This window comes from Miniopterus schreibersii (assembly GCF_964146895.1).
Source record: "Miniopterus schreibersii genome assembly, chromosome: 10".
Classification (NCBI taxonomy): domain Eukaryota; kingdom Metazoa; phylum Chordata; class Mammalia; order Chiroptera; family Miniopteridae; genus Miniopterus; species Miniopterus schreibersii.
In genome coordinates this window covers 48,667,811-48,689,023 of record NC_138110.1, presented here as the reverse complement: position 1 = coordinate 48,689,023, position 21,213 = coordinate 48,667,811, and the positions used below count along the sequence as shown (strand labels likewise).

At 51.7% G+C, this 21,213-nt stretch overlaps 1 protein-coding gene across 4 annotated transcripts in view; it reads left to right on the top strand.

Annotated features, from left to right (window-relative positions):
* The window catches only part of ALDH1L1 (aldehyde dehydrogenase 1 family member L1), a 55,015-nt gene that overhangs the window by 29,711 nt on the left and 4,091 nt on the right, over positions 1-21,213 (top strand). For all 4 annotated transcript variants that reach the window (XM_081148967.1, XM_081148966.1, XM_081148969.1 and 1 more), the window contains exons 10-20: positions 2,268-2,415; positions 3,925-4,044; positions 5,222-5,349; positions 7,410-7,560; positions 8,591-8,661; positions 9,925-10,030; positions 11,699-11,786; positions 13,579-13,672; positions 16,006-16,105; positions 17,461-17,559; positions 20,099-20,264. In XM_081148967.1, the coding sequence (XP_081005093.1) occupies positions 2,268-2,415; positions 3,925-4,044; positions 5,222-5,349; positions 7,410-7,560; positions 8,591-8,661; positions 9,925-10,030; positions 11,699-11,786; positions 13,579-13,672; positions 16,006-16,105; positions 17,461-17,559; positions 20,099-20,264 (1,271 nt within the window). The remainder of the gene's footprint in view (positions 1-2,267; positions 2,416-3,924; positions 4,045-5,221; positions 5,350-7,409; positions 7,561-8,590; positions 8,662-9,924; positions 10,031-11,698; positions 11,787-13,578; positions 13,673-16,005; positions 16,106-17,460; positions 17,560-20,098; positions 20,265-21,213) is intronic.

Here is a 21,213-nt window from a genome sequence, read left to right as displayed (position 1 = left end):
GCTGGGTGGCTCAATTGATTGAGCATCGCCCCGTGCACTAAAAGGTGGCTGGTTCCGTTCCAGGTCAGGGCACATGCCTGGGTTTATGGCTCGATCTCCTGTAGGGGGCGTGCAGGAGGCAACCCATCAATATTCCGCTCTCACATCGATGTTTCTCTTTCTCTCTCCATCTCCCTTCCTCTCTCTAAAATAAATAATAAATAAATAAAAATATATTTTTTTAAAAAGGCAGAGGACCTGAACAGACACTTCTCCCAAGGAGACATACAAATGGTCAACAGATATATGAAAAAGTGCTCAACTTCACTAGCTACTAGGGAAATGCAAACCAAAACTACAATGACATAGCACCGCGCACCTGTTAGGATGGCTGTGATCAACAAGACAAGCAATAACAAGTGTTGGAGAGGTTGTGGAGAAAAAGGAACCCTCATTGGCTGCTGGTGGGAATGTAGACTGGCATAGCCACTATGGAGAACAGTATGGAGGCTCCTCAGAAAACAAGAATAGAGCTACCATATGACCCAGCAACCCCTATTCTGAGTATCAACCTGAAAATTTTGAAAACATTTATTTGCAAAGATATATGTACCTCTATGTTCACTGCAGCACTATTCACAGTGGCCAAGACATGGAAACAACCAAAGTGTCCTTCAGTAGATGACTGGATAAGGAAGATGTGGCACATATATGCAATGGGATATTACTCAGCCCTAAGAAAGATGAAATACTGCCATTTGTGACAACATGGGTGGACACTGAGGGTAACATGCTAAGCGAAATAAGTCAGACAGAAAAAGCTAAGAACCATATTAATTTACTCACATGTGGGATATAAAACTGAAAGCAACAAATAAGGAAAACAAAAACTCATAGACACACACAAAACAGTGTGGTTGTTAACAGAGGGAAGGGGGATGAGGGAGTCATATAATGCCCTACAACCTTAAACTTATAGCGTGATGTATGCCAATTATTTCTCAATAAAACTGAAAAAAAATTTAAAAATTTAAAGAGAATGTGCTACTTAATTTCCACATGTTTGTGATTATTTTCAATTTTCTGCTGTTGATTTCTGGTTTCATCTATTGTGATAAAAAAGACACTTTACAAGATTGCAATGTTTTAAAATTTATTAAAACTTATTGTGTGGCCAACAAATGATTTATTCTGGAGAATATCTTATGTGGACTTGAGAAGAATGTGAATTCTGCTCTTCTTGGATGGAGTACTTCCTGCACTGCTTCCTGCCACAAAGATGAGAGACAAGAGATGACAGCCAATACGTGAAATTCGCTAAACTTTACCGACATTTACCACCCTCCTCATAGTGCTGTCCCCGAATACTGCAAATGGTCACTTGACTCCAGACTTCCAAAACATCTGATTCAGACAGTTCTACCAGTTCGATAGTTATATAGGTGGAGGGATGAATTTTTGGAGCTTCCTACTCTGTCATCTTCTGACTATACATAGGCTTTTATTTCTCTTGGATAGATATCTAAAAGTGAAATGAGAAGTATATGTTTAAATTTTAAGAAACTGCCAAACTGCTTTACAAAGTGGTTTCCGAAGTACCATTTTACAATCGTACTAGCAGTGTATGAGAATTTGGTTGGTAAGATCAGGCTTTATAATTTTAGATATTCTAATGAGTATGTAGCCATATCTCCTGGTTTTAATTTGCATTTTTCCTAGTGATTAATGATGCTTGAGCATCTTTTCATATGTCATCCATATTTCTTCTTTGGTGAAATGTCTGATCAATCTTTTGACCATTTTTACTTAGGTTGTTTTTCTCTTAGTGTTGAGTTTTGAGAGTTTGTTATATATCCTGAATAAAAGTCCTTTATTAGATATGTGATTTGGAAATATTTTCTCTCAACCTGTGGCTTGCTTTTTCATTTTTAACAGTGTTTTTTGAAGATTATAATTATTAATCTTATATTAATTAATAGTTGATTATCTCATTTATTCATCACAAAATAGTAGCAGAGCTATTATCATTCCCATAGTACAGGTGAAGAGTTTGTCACTTACCAAGGTCACAGATTAGTAAGTGGTGGAGCCAGAACTCGAAACCAGGATCTCCTGAGCGTATGGACTGGGATCTTAACCCCAATTCTAGACTAGCACTCAGGCTTTGGGTGCTGGGATGAAGGTCTCTTCTGGATAAATGTTTGGCACCACCACCTCTGCTGCTAGAATAATGCAGGTTTGCCACGCCTCTTCCCATCTCCCACTTTTTAAAATCTCCTTTCCTGCAGACTGGTGGAAGAAGTGAAAGAGCTGTGTGATGGCCTGGAATTAGAAAATGAAGACGTTTACATGGCAACTACCTTCAAGGACTTCGTCCAGCTGTTAGTGAGAAAGCTGCGAGGGGATGACAGAGAGAGCGAGTGCGTCATTGACTATGTGAGTTCTGGGCTCCTCCACGTGGGATCCAGGATGGTACAGGGGGGAAACCTGGATGTGCAGGAGGCAGAACCCCCAAGAGCCCACCTTTCAGTGTCCCAAGCTCTCTGTGGCAGCTCTGGATAGCCTGAGGATGCCAGGGCAGTAGGGCAAACTCAACAGAGGAAATTGCTGTCTAAGGCTCAGTGTGTGGGACAAGTTCCGAGGCCCAAGAACATGAGCCCAGGGTAATAAGAAGATGCTTTCATCGAGCACTTCTCTCCCTCTTTCTCCTTTATTGGGTTTTCCAGCTGCATCCCTACTGTGCCTCCAGTCCCTCCCAGATTACCTGCCTCAACTCTGGTTTCCCTGGGTGGCCCTAGTCCCCGGCTCTGGTACAACCATCTCCTCCATTTGTCCCTGGAATTTAATGAGGGCAGTGGCTTCCTGCTGTTGCCAATCTCTGGGTTGACTCATGGCTACTCAGCTCTTCCATCACCTGTGTAACCAATTCTCTGCATTAAATTATTTTTGTTGAAATGCCAGGGGTAAAAAAGAAAGCAAGAGAGAAAGGAATTTGGAATGTTTTCCCAATGAGGAAAACAAATGTTCCTATACATTCAACTTGTATTAGGGAAGAGTGGTGAAGTAATGCAAATCTGTTTCTTAAAGAAACTCCATTCATTCATTCATTCATTCTTTAATTCTCACCCAAGGATATGTTTATTGATTTTTTAGAGAGAGGGAAGGGGAGAGAGAAAGAGAGAAACATCAATCAGTTGCCTCCCATGTGCACCCAGACCGGGGATCAAACCTGAAACCTAGGTATGTGCCCTGACCAGGAACCAAACCCGCAATCTTTTTGGTGCACGGGACAACACTCTAGCCAACAGCCACCCAGCCAGGGTGTTTCTTAAAGAAATTCTTGAAAGTTATCTCTAGGCTTTCTTGGTAAGCTACAAGTTCCCACAGCAATTAGCTTTGGGGTAGTTCTTTGGGCTGGTCGTTTGAAACAAAAGCTGATGAAGAAAGTGCAGGTGGTCAGGATGGACCGCAGGTCGACTTTGGGTTCGTGGACAAATAACGGGTGAACAGGTTTCGGGAAGGGGATGCCCTCCCAGAGGCTCCCGCATTCAGCGTGGAGTTGCAGACCTGTAGGGAAGTGAGTGGTGGGGCTGGTGTCATGTCTGGGGGCTTATATGGGCCTGTCCACCTACTTCCTATGTGTGAAGGCCCAGCAAGCAACCTGAGGTCACATAGCAGGTAAGTAAGTAGCAGGGCTGGGACTTCAACCCAGGCAGTCTGGGCGCAGAGTCTATGCTATTCATTTCCTCTTAGCACTCAGAGCCTCAGACTTCTCACATAATAGCCGCCTTGGGGAGGGGTGTGCGAGTGTGTGTGCACATGTGCCAGAGGTGGTCTATCCATCTGAGTGTTTCCTGTGTCTCCATGTGGGTTTGTGCCAGTCACTGATACCCATTTGTGAAGAACCCACACTGCAGCTAAAGCCTGTGAAACCTTCCTTCCCAGGTGGAAAAGGCAGTGAATAAGCTGACCCTCCGAATGCCCCACCAGCTCTTCATTGGGGGCACATTTGTGGATGCTGAGGGCTCCAAGACCTATGAGACCATCAACCCGACAGATGGAAGTGTGAGTGCAGGCCCAGCACCCTCTTCTTTCCACCCTCCCACTGCTCCCCCATCCATGGCATGCTTTCCCATCTACCCCCCTATCTGATATCTGGGGGTCCTGGCCCAGGGGACCAATGCTTGGACACAAAAAGGTTGAAGCCCATCTCCAGTCGTCCCTATAGCAATGGCATAGAGGTATGGTGGGGAGGGGTTGGCAGGGAGTGAGGGCAGGAGGACCCTAAAAGGCCTGCTTCAGAGACTCGGAATAAATTTCAAACCTCCCAAGGAATATAAGAAGACCATTCCCTCCCCTCCACACTTCAACAGTTATCCCAGCGTGGGCCCCACCTTCTAGAATATTTGTGCCTCAATATCGGGAAATTCTTTCTTGAATCCTATGTTTTTCAGGATTCTTGACTATGATTTTCTTACATCATGACCTATGCACACATGCATCCTCACACATGTACATACTTGGAACAACACTCTTACAGGTGTATACTGATTGTTTTCTGTACTGTCCCATCCTACAGCATCGCTCCAGTCCCTGCAGAAAGCAGATAGCACACTCAAAGTGGCTCATTTGAGGGAAATTTAAAGAAAGTGCTTCACAAAAAGATGGACAAGGTGTGGGGACACAAACCAAGGGTACAGTGCCCTCGGGTAGAAGCACCGAGCGCTGTTACCACCTCAAAGCCTGTTTTGGGAGTCTCAGGACCAAGGCTATGTGGGCAGGGCTGTAGTGACCAGCAAGGAAGCGCTGGCCTCACCCCTCCTGCCCCTCTCTCCCAACCTGAGCCCAGGCCTGTGCTGCAGAGCATATGGGTACCCTCAGGGCATGCAATGCAGAGAGGGGATGGATCTAGTCACCTCCAGTGTCTAACCTATTCCACTTAAAAAATAAGCCTTTTGCCTGGGAACCACTCAATTAATGGGTCTATGCTCTTGGTTTGAAAACGCTCAGCCTTAGTCTGCAGCCCAAGTCTGTTGCCTTGGGAAATTGAAGAGAAGGTCCCTGGTATGTAGAAACACAAACAGACCTTCCCCAGGCCCCATCTGACCCTCATGTCCTCCCAGTGCACCTTCTGTTGACAGACCGTCTTCTCTGAGTGCACCCAAGTGGCCGGGGGCACAGTCAGGCATGGTGTCTGTGTCCACTGAGCCCATGGTGACTTCAGAGCTCTGCTCCACCACAGGTTATCTGCCAGGTGTCCCTGGCCCAGGTCAGCGATGTTGACAAGGCAGTGGCTGCTGCAAAAGATGCCTTTGAGAATGGATTGTGGGGCAAGATCAGTGCGCGGGACCGGGGCCGGCTCCTGTACAGGTGAGAGCCACACACCTACCCGACAGCCACCACCGCCTTTAGCTCAGGGAGGACGAGGGGAGCTTAGGTCCTGCCAAGAGGAGCTGGGGCTCCAGACAGGTCACCGGGGCCTGAGGCTCAGAAAAGGCAACTCAGAGGAGGTGACTTGAGAGGCAAGAGGGATTTCACAAGTAGCCTTAGGGGAAAGGTGTTCAGGGTAGAGGGGACAATGTGAGCTAAGATGAGGAGGTACAAAAGTGAGGGAGTGCCTTAGGTGGGAGCCACAAACTGCCCAAGCTAGCAGCTGGCCCTGGGCAGACCCAGGCAGACGGGGCGCTTACCTGGACCGGCCTAGGCTGGAAGGGGATTTGGGCTCCTGGGCACAGACGCCAGCAAGGGCAGGGATGGGACTTGTCTTCACAATTTCCTTTTTTTTTAAGTCAGGATATAAATGACCCTCTTTCCTTAGCTCCAATGAGAAGTCTTAGGGAGGGACTTGGGATTGCTCCAGCTTGTGACCACAGGGTGGATGTGAGGCCTGAAACAGAGGAGCTGCTCCCCCAGAACCAGGTGGTCCCAGTGGAGGTGGAGCGGTCACCCCCAAGGAAGTGGGGTGATGTTTCCAGAAGAGGGGAGGGTGCTGGACAGATGAACTGAGCAGTATCCAGAAGCCTGGTGAGCCAGTTTCAGAAACCTGGCTTTCATGCTCTGGGTTCTAGGAAGCTCAATATTTTGTCTATAATTTTTTTCAAAAAGGGAGTCACCCAGTGAGTGACCCGGGCACTGTTTCTGAGGCAGTGGTGTGACTCTGCCGCTGATTTGTTGTGCTCATTCAGTCCACACTTGCACTCCCCAGTCTTGTACGGTGTGCTGCTCATGCGCCCAGTGGGGAACAGGAGACCGGATGCTGTCTGCCACATGGGAGAGGCGATAGTACTGGAATACTCATCTAAGTGACTCTCAGTGGCAGTCAGGAGAGCTTTGAAAAAGGGCGAGGATGCTGTCAGAACCCTGCAGGGAGATGGGACTGCTTTGGGGCGGGTGGGTTTAAGGTCAGCTTCCCAAAGGGTCTGAAAGAGGTGCAGAAGGCTGGGGAGGGAAACTGGAGCACAAGAAGAACAGGCCAGGCCCATGGTCCCCGGCAAGAGGCCTGAGTTACTTGAACACTTGAAGGAGGCTGATGCAGGGAGGAGGGAGGAGGAAGGCAGTGGGCACCATAGCCCCAGGGGGAACTAGGCAGGTCCTTGGGGCTGGTTGGTCAGGCACAGGGTGGGGGCTGCACCCTGAGTGTTATGGGCAGCCATTGGGAGAACTGGAGCAGGCCTGGGGGTGTTAGGGCCTTGCCAGTGCCGTAGGCAGAAAGGAGCAGAGTGGGAACCCGCCAGCAGGCTTTGATCCCATATTTGTCTCTGGGTGGGAGCTTCCCCATGTGCAAGACTGAGGGCTGCTCTAGATTGGTGGTCTCCACCTTTCCCCGTCCACCCTGCCCCCCTCACATCAGGAAGGGGGACACCATTTTAACTCCTTGGCTGCCCAGAACAACAAACCCACCAGAGTCATGAGAGAACAACTGGATGTCAGAGGGCTCAGACTCCACGGGGGCTGTGTAGACATGCCTTCCCTTGCATCTCTCCCGTCATCCCTCTCTCTCCATCCCTGGAGACACCAGCCTCAGGAGCATCTCCACTGGATTAGCTGGTGCTAGAAGCCAGATGGACTTTCCCTGGTGGAGGCCATCCAGAGACAGAGAGGGTGGCCTTCTGGAATGGTGACCTGCTTGTTGGAGGCAGGCAGCCTCCTCTGCAGGATCAGGTGTGAGGATTAATATAAAGTAGTCAATCCATCAATATTTTGGGAAGGAAGGAAGGGAGAAAGTCATGGAGAGCAGGACAGAGACTATCGCCCTCACACTCACCCAGCAGAGTAAATGTTACTGTTCCATCTCACAGATGAAACTGAGGTCAGCACACCTGAGTGTGCAGGGCAGGGGTCCTGACTCCTTGAAGAACAGCCTTGAAAAAACAGGCCAGGCTGTGCCAAGCCTGAGCCCATCTTCCTCCCTTCCTCCATGCCTTGGCCAGGTTGGCAGACCTCATGGAGCAGCACCAGGAAGAGCTGGCCACCATTGAGGCTCTGGATGCAGGCGCTGTCTACACACTGGCCCTGAAGACACATGTGGGCATGTCCATCCAGACCTTCCGCTACTTTGCTGGCTGGTGTGACAAGATCCAGGTGGGGACTGGCTCCTGCCTACTGCATGAGAGCTCACAGGCAGGCCAAGCCTGTCAGGGAAGTCGGAGGGCAGCACGTGACTCTGAATGCTGGCTATGAAGGCTGTGGCTTCCACTTCTGTCTGGCCTGGGCTTGGCCCCGCCTCCTCTTTCCACATGGCTGAGGAGTGTGGGCAGTGAGGGAGGTGAGCTACTACACCTCAGTGCCTAGGACAACACCATTTATTAGCTCCCAGTTCTATAGGTGAGAAGTCCAGGTGGGCTCTCCTGGTTTCTAGACCAGGGCCTCACCAGCTTGATGTCAAGGTGTGGGTGGGCTGGGCCTTATCAGAAGCTCTGGGGGAAACCTGCTTTTGGCCTGATCAGGTGTTGGCGAGTTCAGTTTCTGCAGTGGCAGGACTGAGGTCCTGGGTCCTTACTGCCTTGCCTGCCAGGGCTGCTCTCAGCCCCTGCAGATCCCTCTCTGGTCCTTACCCTGGACCTTCATTCCCCCATCTCTCTGACTCTCTTATGCCACTAATTGGAGAAAACTGCCTGCTTTCACGGGGGCTCCTAGGGTTATGCCAGGCACACCTGCATCATCTTCCCATCCTCAGGTCAATGGTTCCATACTTCATCATTGCAGGAGGGGTCGCTAGCGGTATCCCCGGGCTCAGGTATCAGGGCATCACTTTAGAGGCCATTATCAGAGGTTTGCCTGCTGCAGGCAATGAGAGGTCATCCCTTCCCCAGGGAGATCCATGACTGGAGCTCACAGTGTCTGGGCTCCGCGACTCCTGTTCTCTTCATAGGCCTGAGGAATTCGGGCAATGAGGGAGGTGGGCTGCCCACCCCATCCACATCTGAACTCAGATGTCCCCATTATATCTAAGCTGGGAGGTTTGGGTCTCCTACCCACTTGGGTAGTGGGGGAGTCAGGACTCAGACAAGATCCTGCTCTTCCCTGCGCCCCAGGGGCAGGCTGGCTGCCCAGAGGGAAGGGATGAGAAAGTGTAACCCCCTCCCGCTGACACCACCCATGCTTCTTCCAGGGCTCCACCATCCCCATCAACCAGGCCAGACCCAACCGAAACCTGACCTTGACCAGGAGGGAGCCAATCGGGTGAGTCATAGCACAGAGTGGACAGTGGCCACACACCATGTGCTTTTCACGCAACACAACGTGTGGGGCACTGATATCGTCTTCTGTTTATGTATTTATTGAACATCTATTTATTTGCCAACTACTATGTGCCAGACATTTCAGGGGCTGGAGATACAGCAATGACCAAACCTGATGAAAATTCCTATTCTCGGGATAAAAGAGCTTCCACTTCCACAGTGCCTGTTCTGTGCCAGGCACTATTTTAACTACCTGATAAATATAATTTTATGTAATCCTCACAGTAACCCTATATCAGTCAGAGTCATGGTGGAAAACAGAGAGTACACTCTAAGAAATTTATCTGAAAACAGTGTAATAATGTGCTTAAAAAGGAAGGACTCCTACACAGCCCCAAGGAACAGAAAAGCAGGTGGAGAAAGAGGCAAGAACAGAGAGACAGGTGCTCAGCGGAAGGAGAAAGGGAAGTGTCCAGTCAGCATAGACAAGACTAGGGACTGGGGAAATGATGAAATCCGGCAGCAAGAGGCCCTATCTCACTATCCCAAAGGCTCAGGGTGAGTAGGCTGTGGAAGCAGGAAAGCCTTCCTTCAGCCCACAGGGAGGGGTGAGGCTGGGGAAAGTGAGCATGGACTACAAGGCAGGGGACAGGCCAAGCAGCTTAAGCTATGGGGAGAAGAGAATTGCCTACCTAGTGCTGGGAAAAAAAAGGCCAGCTCTTTCTGACGTTCAGAAAATGTTAGAAAATTTATGAGCTCATCTCACTGATTCTCTTAGCATCCTCTGGTGGCTCCCGGTGCACCTAAAATGAAATCAAACTCCTGACTTTGGCTGGCCTACTCTTCTGACCCTGGACCTTGCCCCACATCCCCCCAGCCTGTCATCTCACCCTGTGCCCTCTCCCAGGCCCTGCTAGCTTCCAGGTTTTTAAATGCCTACCCGCTGTCACCTCCCCCATTGCCTGGCGCCATGCCCTACCAAAGTGCATCACTAGACTGGCCTCACAGCTCCCATCAGAAACTGTTCAGTGTCCCATGCCATTATGCCCTGGGAAGAGGGGCTCCTGCCACACTGGATATACTGCCCCGTCAGGGCCTGGAAAGGTAGACAGGAGCTGTCTCCAACAGGACCTTTGGTGCCATATCAGGAAGCCTGCCATATCCACTCCTGGAGTGGACAGCAGACCTGAGAGGAGGACGCTGGAAGGTGCACTGTGGGCACCCAGGCTGAGTGGAGAGATAAAGGCCTTCTTTTGTATGGCAGGGTCTGTGGCATTGTCATCCCCTGGAACTACCCCCTGATGATGCTCTCCTGGAAGACGGCCGCCTGCCTGGCTGCTGGGAACACAGTGGTGATCAAGCCTGCCCAGGTGGGTATGGGCAGAGCCTGCGCCCTGTAAGGGAGGAGCTAGATGGCCCATTAGCCCCTTGGCCCACACCAGTCTTGATTTCTCCTCAAGGAAAAAAGTGTATTGCTGATGAGAGCCAGCCTGCTGCGGGTCCCGCACACAGTGGGCAGAGGTATCACACAGTAGGGCCAGTGCCAGCCATAAGCAGACGTTGTGTTCGTTCAACCAGGGGGTGGCTGCGTCCGGATAACTGTGCTGGTGTTTGCAGCTGCCTGGTGAGCAGAGTCAGGGATTTCTCCACAGACACCAGAACTCTGGATTCGGGGAAGTAGAAACCCTGCTTGGTGCCCCTTGCCCAGGCCCCATGCTCTGAGACAGCCTGCAGTGGTCTATTAGTAAAACTGGTGCCGTGGTGTCCCATTTGGCTTCAGAGATCAAAGTCCTGGAGGGAAGTGAGATGAGCAGTGGGATCTGTGTATTTGCCACCGCAGCCCCTTACAGAGGGGCACAGAGGTGGGACATCTGTGGCAGCTCATGAAGGTCAGGAGAGCCTGAGCAAGGTCCCCAGGGGTGAAGACACCCTCCGTCCATGAGCCTCAGCTTCTGCATTTGTGCACTGACAGTGACAGGCCCTCCCCTGCCTGCCTCCAGGGCTGTTAGGAACTGAATGCGAGATGCTCCAGCATGTGGCTCTCAACAGTGCACCCAGGAGGTCTCCCACTCCCTCAGCTTCTTTGGGGCAATTTAGCCCCAAGAGTATTAAAGTAATAAAAAAATAATAATGATAGCTGACATTTATAGTTTAATAGTGCCTGGAGTTAGGCACTCTTTGAGCATTTTAACATATAGAACAAATTAATAGTAATTTACATATATTTGCTTATTTAAGCATCACAACAACCCCCTAAGATGACCCTTAACCTCCTCCTTTTCTTGTGGGGGGGCTGTTGTCTCTGGAAGACCCCCCACTAGCCCATTGCCCTTGGAAACACGAAGACCCTACTCCCAGGGCCCAGACCCCACAGATTTGGCCCCTCAGCCTGAGGCCTGGTGGTGGGTGGGGCACAGCCTCACCTTGATAAGAAAGTTACCTGGGCCACCAATTTATTCCCTCTTCCTCCAGAAGAAGGTCAGTTGCTGGCTGGTCAAGGGCAGGGCACCACCTCTAGCAGTGGAGTGGTCATCAGAATCATAGCTGGACCCTGCAGCATCAGGCCTTCCTTGGGCTGAGGTGCTGCCAGAACCCAGCAGGTGGGCAACTAAGGTGGCACCACAGCCAGAGAAGGAGCCAGTTTTCCTGAGGGGGCAGGGAGCAGGAACACCCTGCAGCCTTCTGAGTACGATGCACTGCTGGGCAGTCCTCAGACTCTGCTCTGCCTGAGGCTCAGTGAAACAGTGACAGGTGCAGAAGGGGATCCAGGCCTGGCTGAGGGCCTGAAGCCTTGCCAGGAGAAAGTGCTAGAAAGGTACCTGAGGTTAGCAGGCCCTGTTCCTGGCTCCCAGCAGGAGCTGTGGGGGAAGTCGGCAGGGTTGGTGGTGCCCACTATCGTGAAACATGAACAGGGCTTCCCCCAGGGATCTTCCTGCCACAGCTGCCCCTCCCTGCTTGCTACTTAGGCTGCTGGGAGACGATGGCCGAGCCCCACTTCTCAGTCCCTCCTGACCCAGTCTTCTTTTCTGCCTCCTTAGGTGACTCCACTGACAGCCTTAAAGTTTGCAGAGCTGACCTTGAAGGCTGGCATTCCCAAAGGCGTGATCAACATCCTCCCAGGATCTGGTAAGTGTGTGAATGGGAACATGGGCATCTGAGGGAGCCAGGGCCCCAGGCAGCTGGAGATACACTTGATCAGAACAGGGCCTGTTGCATTATGTGCCCTGGCAAGTGAGCAACCCAGGGCAGAGCCAGTGGGATAGGGAGAGGTGACCCTGAAGCCTCATTGAAAAGGAGACCTGAGAGGTGAATAGGAATTAGCCACATTTGGGGGCAGGGCGTATGCAGGGCTTGGGGTGAAGTGGGAAGACCATGGAGTAAAGGGCAAGTTAGGTTCCAAGCAATCCAAACAGGAGGCACAGTGAATGCCTGGATCTACATCTGGGCCATCCACACCCAGTCTCTCCATGCCTGGTGCCCTCCTGACCAGGCTGCATCCCCAAGGAAGGCCTTTTGGAGTCTGTGGTGCTTGGGCACCACTGCCCCCACAGCCAGTCTAGGCAATCTCTGGGTCTCTGCTGGAGACCCTGCAAAAGCTGGACGTCGGTGCCTGCACCCTTGATGTCTACCTCAGTAGGCTGAAAGCCACGTGTGGACTGTATGAGTTTGCTTGGGCTGTTGTTACAAAGTACCACAGACTGGGGGCTTAAACAACTGGCCAAGTAGCTCATCTGGTTAGAGCCTTGTCCCATACATCAAGGTTGCGGGTTCTGTCCCTGGTCAGGGCACATCCAAGAATCACTTTATGATGCATAAGTAAGTGGAGCAACAAATCAACGTTTCTTCTCTCTCTAAAAATCAATAAATTAAAAAATTAACAAAACAAAAACACAGACATTCATTTCTCACAGTTCTGGAGGCTGTAAGTCCAAGATCAAAGTGTGAGTAAGGTTAGTTCCTTCTGAGGCTTCTGTCTTGGCTTTCAGGTGACCATCTCCTCCCCGGGTCTTCGCAGGTCCTTTCCTCTGCAGGTGTCGGTCTCATCTGCTCTTCTTGCAAGGACATCAGTCAGATTGGATTAAGGATAATAACCTTAATTGGATTGATTAATGACCTCATTTTACCTTACCTACCTCTTTATAAAAACCCTGTCTCCAAACACAGTCACATCTGAAGTACTGGGGGTCAGGGCTTCAACATATGTGCCCGATGGTGGGGCAAAGGTAATGGCCACCAGAGAGAGAAGGTATCTGCAGACCGAGAGATGCGGCAGCCGCCGCACAGATATAACGGAGCTCACTGTAGGGCACTACTTACGGGAAGGTTGGGTCAGAGTGGAAGAGACGACCCAGCAACTCTGCCAGACTCTTCTCTGCTAACAGACCGTTACTGTCCCTTTTTATAGTATAACCCAGGCACTGAAGACTCACAGGACAAAGGGACAAAGAATGCAGTAGCACCAGGGGCCACAGCTCCTGCTGGCCCTGTGACAGATGGATAGAGACCATTGCCACTTTGATATTTATCTTGCTGTCATGCCATTCATGGCTGTTACTAACAATCATGTTTGTGGCTACATTTAAGGAGCTCAGACATCACCTACAAAGCTTTGGTATACTTACTGAGGACAGTGAGGTTGGTCAAAGGTCACAGCATGAAGCTTAACAATGAAATGGAATCCAGGACACAGAGATGGAGTTGGTTTGGTTCATATCTACATCTACACAATATGGACTTTGCTACCTAGAGATGGCCCCCTTAACAGGGAGCATGACCTAGTGAGCCTCACAGAGGACACAGCCCAGAGCTCTGGCCTCGGGGTGGACATGTGAGGGGTAAAGGGGCTCCTGCCTCTCCACTCCAGGGCCTCGGAGGCTGTCCTGACTACCTCCCCTCCTCTGCTTACTCCCCTCTGCAGGTTCATTGGTTGGCCAGAGACTCTCAGACCATCCTGATGTGCGGAAGATTGGGTTCACAGGCTCCACAGAGGTGGGAAAGCACATCATGAAAAGGTAGGTGGTTGGGTGTGTGGGAGAGGCTACCGCTGCCACAGAGGCTGTGGCTCTGGTCCCAGTGTCTGGAACTGGACAGTGCTATGTGTGAACTCCATCCTGCTTCTCAAGCCACCATGTGCTTGGTGGTTCCCAGAGGCCAGGTTAAAGCAGGCTGATTTCAAATGTGTGGCAAATGCTTAGCGTGGCCAGTGGTAGGGGCTCTGTGGAGCTCACTTGGATGGGTGAGGTGCCGGAGCCCACATGGCTGCTGAGCACCTGGAATAGAGCTGCTCTGAGTTGAAATCTGCTGGGGAGAGTAAAAGACACCAGGTTTTCAAAATGTAGCACACAAAATAAAGCATATCATTAATAATTTTTTATATTAACTACAAGTTGAAATGATAATATTCTTTATTAATACCAGTCTTGCTTTAGTTTTTGTTTGTTGTTGTTTTTAATGTGGCTACTAAAAAATTTGTCATTACATGTGTGGCTAGTACTTGAGGCTTCTGTTCTACTGTAATAGATGGCAGTGACCTAGGACATCCTCTAACCTCTGATTCCTTGGACTTCGGCCTTAAACTGACTGGGTTGTGTATCAGGCTCTGTTACTAAATCACAATATGACTCTGGCCAACCCCTGACCCTTCCAGGCTTCAGTTTCTCCATCATCAATGAAGGTAGTTTACAGACTTAGTAATTCTGGTCTGCGTAGTGGACAAGCATGGAGTGGTACATAGGGCCAGATCCCAGGGCAGCAGCTCCTAACCCTGGCTGCCCCAGGACAATCACCAGGTGCCTAAACCCCACCCCACTGAAGCTGAATTTATGTGGTGGATTTGGGGTATCTGCACTTTGAGTTATGGGTACAAATAGAGAGCAGCTGAGGGTTCTTCTGAGCCGACTGACCTTCAGGATCTCTAAGGAAACATGACCACCCATTTCTGTCTCTGCTCCAAGGGTCACGTGTGTGGGGAGCCCAGCTATATCACGACAATTCCACAGGGAGAAAGGCTTCTCTTGTATTAAAACAATGTCTCCTTGTTGTAGCTCCTAATGCAGAGCAATGCTCTCTTTCCTTGGGACAGTTCTGAAGCCCCTGACCCCACAACTCCACAGGCCTCTCTGTGCCCCACAAGGTGGGGCTCATGCCCCTGCACACGCCCTCCGTGGGCCAGCTTGGGCTGTGCCCCCCTTCTCAAATGGGCACCATGCTTGTGTCAATCACAATGGCCTTATGTAACATCCACTTTCGGGTCAGGAGTGAGGGTCAGTGTGGCTGGTGGATCATGTCTCTAGGGTCAGTAGAGGCTGATGTCACAGCCTGTGAGCGCATCAGGTGGGGCCAGGTGACAAAGCAGGGGAGGTAACTGCAAGTAGTCATAGCAGCTCATTTACCTCTCCTGATTCAAAACCTGGCCGGCTCTTCTGTGGTGCGTAGGTGATAGTCACGTCTGAATGTGTGTGCGCAAAGTGCGGAGGGAGGACTCAGGAAATGGCCACTCTGAGAACTCCGGGGAGGAAGGGTTTGGGCAAGCAGCATCCCGTGGCTCTGTGGCGGCTGTCTTCCTGGGATCCTCTCCTAGCCCCTGTGGAGAGCCTGAAACAGGGGAGTCCTCCTCCTGCAGTCAGTCCCAAGTGAGGAACCCCCTGCCTGTGTGATGCATTGTGCTTCAGCGGCCCAGTTCCCTGAGCGTCTCTTTGAGGACAGGGTCAGTAAGCCCATTCCGTGTCCACGGATGCAGCGGGCACAGGACGCCCAGCTACTCTCTGTCTGCACCCATCACTAAAAACCTGAGGTGCGAAGCCCCTACAGTACTGCAGCTGTCCCAGCTGGGGAATGGTTCTGTCTGATTCGTTAGTTTGACATTGGGCAACGTGAGTTGCATGCCCAGACAAACGCCTGCCCACTCCGCTGGGGCTTACGCTCGGGTGCGTGGCGTCAGACAAATGCACCGTGATGCCAGGAGCTTGGATTTTGTCTGGGGCTGTCAGGGCAGGCACCCTAACAAGGCGGCTTTGGAACAGAGGCCTGAAGGAAGTGAGAAATGAGCTCAGGAAGAAAGAGTGACCAGGAAGGGGAGCAGTGAGAGCAAGGCCCTGAGGTGGGCGTGGGCTTGGGTGTTGAAGGTGGAAGAAGCGCAGTGGAAAGCCAGTGGGGGGGGGACTAGTTGGCCAGCATGTGGTGGGGAAGGGGCTGGGCCTGGTCTCACATGGGCTCCCCCTAACCTCTGCTTGCTCTTTCAAGTAAAGCATGCTTTGGAGCCGCCTTGACACCCCCCTCCCCCAAACTAGAGCCCCTGTGTACCCACCTGCCATGGACCCAACCCCACCAACACTGTTTCTTTCAGCTGTGCCATGAGTAACGTGAAGAAGGTGTCCCTGGAGCTAGGTGGGAAGTCACCCCTTATCATCTTTGCTGACTGTGACCTCAGCAAGGCTGTGCAGATGGTGAGGGCTGGCCTGAGGGATAAGAGGGCGAGTGGGGGGCAGTGGGGGGCGGCTTTCTCTGATTCCACAGTCAAACTTGCACATTTAAGCTAGACTGTAGTGTCACCACAAGCATAGACTGTGGCAGGAAGGGGCCTTGGGGGCAAGGAATGACGTGTGCTCTCCAAAACCAATTTCCCAAGAAGTTTCATAACTGTACGGCTACCTGGAATCAGCTTCATGGAATGGAAAACATGTGCTGAAGTCAGCAGGGCAACCTTTCCCATCCTAGAAAAGCAAAGCAGAACCCTGGATCCTGGGCACAACCCTGCTGACAGATACCCACCCCCAACCTTTGGCTGTGTCCACACTAGCCCAGCTCTGCCACAGACTCACTGGGCAGTCTTCAGCAAATTGCTTAACCTTTCTGGGCCCCTGTAACCTCGCCTGTACAGTGGGCGAATACTATATGTACCTCCTGTGGTTGTTAGGAGGGTTAAACAAGCTATTATGTCTAAAGGACTTAGAATGGTGGCCGCATGTGGCATGTGCTGGATGTCAGTTCTTCTTACATTAGCACTGTCCATTGTCATTGTCATGCCTCAGTCTCTGGCTGAACAGTAAGGCCCTGTTCAGCCAGCTGCTCAGATGTGTCCCTACCCCACCTAAGCCTTGGAGGATGATGTGACACCCAGCACGGACATGAAAGGGAGTCCAGCCTCACTAGATGGGGAAGCCAAGGGAGGCCAGCCCATCAGCCCAAGGATTGGGGTCCTAGTGCTGAGGCTGACAGTGCTGGACAGGAGGCCCGTGCAGTCCCAGCTTTCAGGACAGCCGAGCAGCTAGCCTCTCGCTCTTCCCCTGGTCCCCAACATGGAGTTCCCCAGGTGCAAAAAGCAGGCTCCCTTGGGCCTGTATGCACATTTATTCTGGACTCCTGCCAGGAGTTCCCTCAGGCCTGGGCAGATAACCCATCCCTGCCTTTGCCCACCCAGCCTGTTCCATGCTGACAGATTCACCAGGCTCAACTCCACGGGTGCAGGCTCTGACTCCTCTTGAGTTACCCAGGGAGCCAAGCCAGCATGCGGAGTCTCCAGGCTCACTCCATTCCACTTCCTCTTCTCCTCCACTCTCTGCAGCATGGACACAGGCCTTGTCCCCCAGGGGCAGGTCACCCTTTGCCTCTCCCCTAAGGTGACTAAGGAACGAGTACAGTGCACTTGCCCAGCACTGGCTGGGCCTGGCCTCCTTAGGAGGTCAGGACACATGCATTCCTCTTCTTTCCTGTACGAAGGGGGTACCAGAGGCCAGTGGGAGTGGGGAGCTGGCACCCCTGGGAGCAGCTGTAATCTAGCATTCCTGTCCGTTTGCCAAAGGGGATGAGCTCCGTCTTCTTCAACAAAGGTGAGAACTGCATCGCAGCGGGCCGGCTCTTCGTAGAGGACTCAATACACGACCAGTTTGTGCAGAAGGTGGTAAGTTCTGCCACAGGCTCTCAGAGGCACTGGTGCACTGGGACGGTCACCTGGGCTGCAGGGGGCTTGGGCATGTGGAGTTGGACACCATCCACCTGGAGCAGGGAGCCCTCAGAGGGGGCTGTATCAACTCTTCACTGGATTTTATTATTTTAGCAAGAAACAGAAACCCAGTAGCTAAAATTGGTATAACCGAAAAAGAGTTTGTCTTAGGTCAGGTCCCTAGCAATGGAGCCTGAGCCAGGAATGCATGTGGCCTACCAAAGGCGAGCACTCACACGGGGCCTGGGAGATGCCAGGGGCCAGGAAAGAATGGGGACTGAGGACGTGGTCTCAGGTGACGTCCAGCCTTGGCCCAACCCACAGACGGGCTTTGGAGCACAGATGACACCACTCAGATGTACCCCTGGAGTTGAAGGGACAGGCTTTTGTCTCCTGTCAACAGTTGTTGACTATGGCTTGTCCACCAGCTGAAGGAAGATAGTTCCTGTCAGCTCCTGGGACCCCTCAGCGGCCACCTCCCATGGCCACTGCGGAGTGGGTGCCCACAGGTAAAGGCGATGGGGTGGGTGCTGACAGCATCTCCTATATTCTTACAGCATGGACACGGAGGGCAAATCACTCACTCTTTCCGCATCAATTCTGCTGGAAAAGGCTGTGGGGAGGGATGCAGTTGGTGCCACCGGGCCTCTGGTCGATCCCTGATCCGTTCAGGCACAGCAGGGTTTGGGGACTGTGGCTGGCTCAGCTTCAGCCAAGAGCCCCTCTCCTTTTCACGCCTTGGAGAGTAAAATCCAATCCCAGTGGATATGAAAGGGGATGCTGGGGGCACAACCTCTATGTGCAGGTTTAAACAAACTGTATTTAGGAAGCCTGGCACGTTTTGTATTTAAGACCTGTACGTTCTGTATTTTAGGAAAAACGAGAGAGTAGGTCTGGGGACAGGGTGGCACTGCTGATAGGAAGGAGATCCTGGAGATCTTGAATAATGGTAAAAATATGAACGGCAGTGAAGAAAGGAACCGATTTTCTAAAACGGTGCATAACAGCTTTTGCCATGTTACAAACCACTCCCCAAACTAGTAGCTTGAGATAACAACTGCCCCCGCAGCCCATGATCCTGTGGATGGGCAGTGTGGACACCAGCCAGGTTCGCCTGAGCTTGTTCACATCTACAGTGAGCTGCAGGTCAGCTGGAGCACTTGGTGACTACGTTGGATGGCTTGTCTTTGTCCCTGCGGTCCTTCATTCTGCAGTTTGTGCTTGGGGATGTGCAGGGCTGTGGCAGGACTCCCAAGATTGAGAATAGAAGTTTAGAGGCCCCTTGGAGCTCACTTAGTTCCACTTGGGGAGGGCCAGGCTCAGATTCCTGAATGCAGGGAGTGAGCTGCACATTCAGGAGATTCAGCAAGGTTTGTTCCTGGGGGACAGGGGAGCAGTTGGATGGCCAGGCAGGAGCACAATGGGGGCTTGGTACTGGTTTGGGGACTCTTCAGGACAGTCAGAGGAGCTAAGGGGCCTTGGTCGGAGGGCCAAGCTGTGGGCTTGAGCACCTCCTGCATCTTATTAGGCCCGGCTGGGGGTGTGGAGTGAAGTGGCCCTGGCCACAGGGGAGGAAGCCAGTCAGGCATTACCTCAAAGAAGCTACAGTGAGGGCTGAGATGACCTTGCTTGGTCTTAGGAAAGCAAGGAAGGAACTGGGGAGTGGGTGACAAAAATGAGAGGTGCTGACTCTAGCCTAAAGCCCTGAATATATGCTGTCTTTCCCTCTACCTCCTCATGATGGCTATGTTCACCTGAATTCCTTTTCCTATCACAGCGTCCCACACCCCTATCTTTTCTGTCTCTCCCCATCCCAGCCCCAGAATCATCAAATAATATCTAGTACAACCTTTGAGGAGACCCAGGCCATCTCTAGGTAGCAAAGCCTAGACCTCCTTGTATGTTGGCCAAGGTAACAGGGAAGGCTTCCTGGAGGAGGGGGTCTTCAAGTTAGGTTCTGAAGCAGGCAGAAGTGGGGGAAAGGGTGGGTAGGCTCAAGGCCCAGGCCTCTCCATTCTACTCAGTGCCTGTCCCACCTTGCCCAGGACATTGCAGCAGGACTGCTGTTTCCCCACCCCGTCCCCATCCCATATGCTGGAGTCCCAGGGTAAGCCTTCCTTCAGCTTCACAGTCCATGAAGCTGGGTGCAGGACCTGTGTAGAGACTGTGCTACCCCCAGACCCAGCCTCCCTCACTCATGGACACATTTGCGTCTCTTTTCCATTCACCCATATTCCTGTACAACTGTGTTTCCCAGTGCATCTGACACTAGGCTCGGGTCTCCTTGCACATAGCATATGTTTGAGTTTCAGCCTGGAAGGCAGGCTGGGAACAAGAAAATGGAGTGTGCCCTGAGTGCCAGAAACCGGAGCGTGGTCTTTCTCCAGGGGCCAGTGGTTGGTCACTGAAAACACAAACATGGAAGGGAGGTCGGGTAATGAGCAAAGTCAGAAACTGAGGCACCTGAATGAGACCTGACTGGGAGGACTTTCTGCAGGTAGAAGAGGTGAGGAAGATGAAGATTGGCAACCCTCTAGACCGGGACACCAACCATGGGCCGCAGAACCACCACGCCCACCTACAGAAGCTGATCGCGTACTGCCAGCGCGGCGTGAAGGAAGGGGCCACTCTGGTCTGTGGTGGGAGTCAAGTCCCTCGGCCAGGTCAGTCAGAGCACCCTAGGCCCACTTGGGCAAACTGAGGCAGCAGGTAGCATGGTTTCTTGTTCATCTCCAACAGGAGGTGTCTGAAGGCCAGGTACCTGCACAGTCAGGCTCTCAGGCCGCAGGCCCCATCCTTGGCTATTTGGACGCCTGCCGCACCAAGTGTGGGACTGGCAAGGGGAAGGCTGGTTTAACCTGTATTGTAGTGGACTCTGACTTGCCACTAACATCACTGCATCCTTGACCTTCTTTCCTCCTGTGGGTTCCATGGTTTTCCTACCTTTGGCCATTACTTCTTGGCAGTTGCTCTTTGCAGGAAGCTCCCTCTCCACCTGTCTCTTAAATGTAGATAAATCCCAGGTCTGTCTGGAGTTTGAAGCACTTCTCATGTTAGACACTTCCCCTAGAGGATCTCACTCTCTGCAATGGCTCAGACCCTCCCAAATACCTGTCTCCAGGGTCCTCCTTACCCAGAACTCCTGACCACCTGGACACCTCCACCTGCATGTCCCCCAGGCCCTTCAAACTCAAAGGGTATCAGATCCATCACATCATCACAGTGTCCCCAGACCCAACCTGTCCCCAGACACACTCACCTCATCTCTAGACTCTTCCATTTGATTAAGTCAGCAGAGCCAGAGGAGCTGGAGTCACAGGCATGGACTGTTTGAGCCGCTTCCCCTTAGACTGCCTGCTCCTGGGCCACAGGAGCCCTGCGTCTCCTCTACACCGTTGGGTCCTTTGTGTCAGCACTGAGCCTGCACCAGGCCTGAGTTAACCTGATGGAATGAAGGAGGGAAGGAAAGAATGAATTCTTGACTCCCGTCTTTTCTTGCCCTCCTACTTTAAATTAATTAAATGCTCTTAAACCTAGGTATCTTTCTTGCTTCTCCTGTATCCCTGCCACCATCACGTCAACTCTCTGCGTCTTGTCTTGCCTGGATTGTCG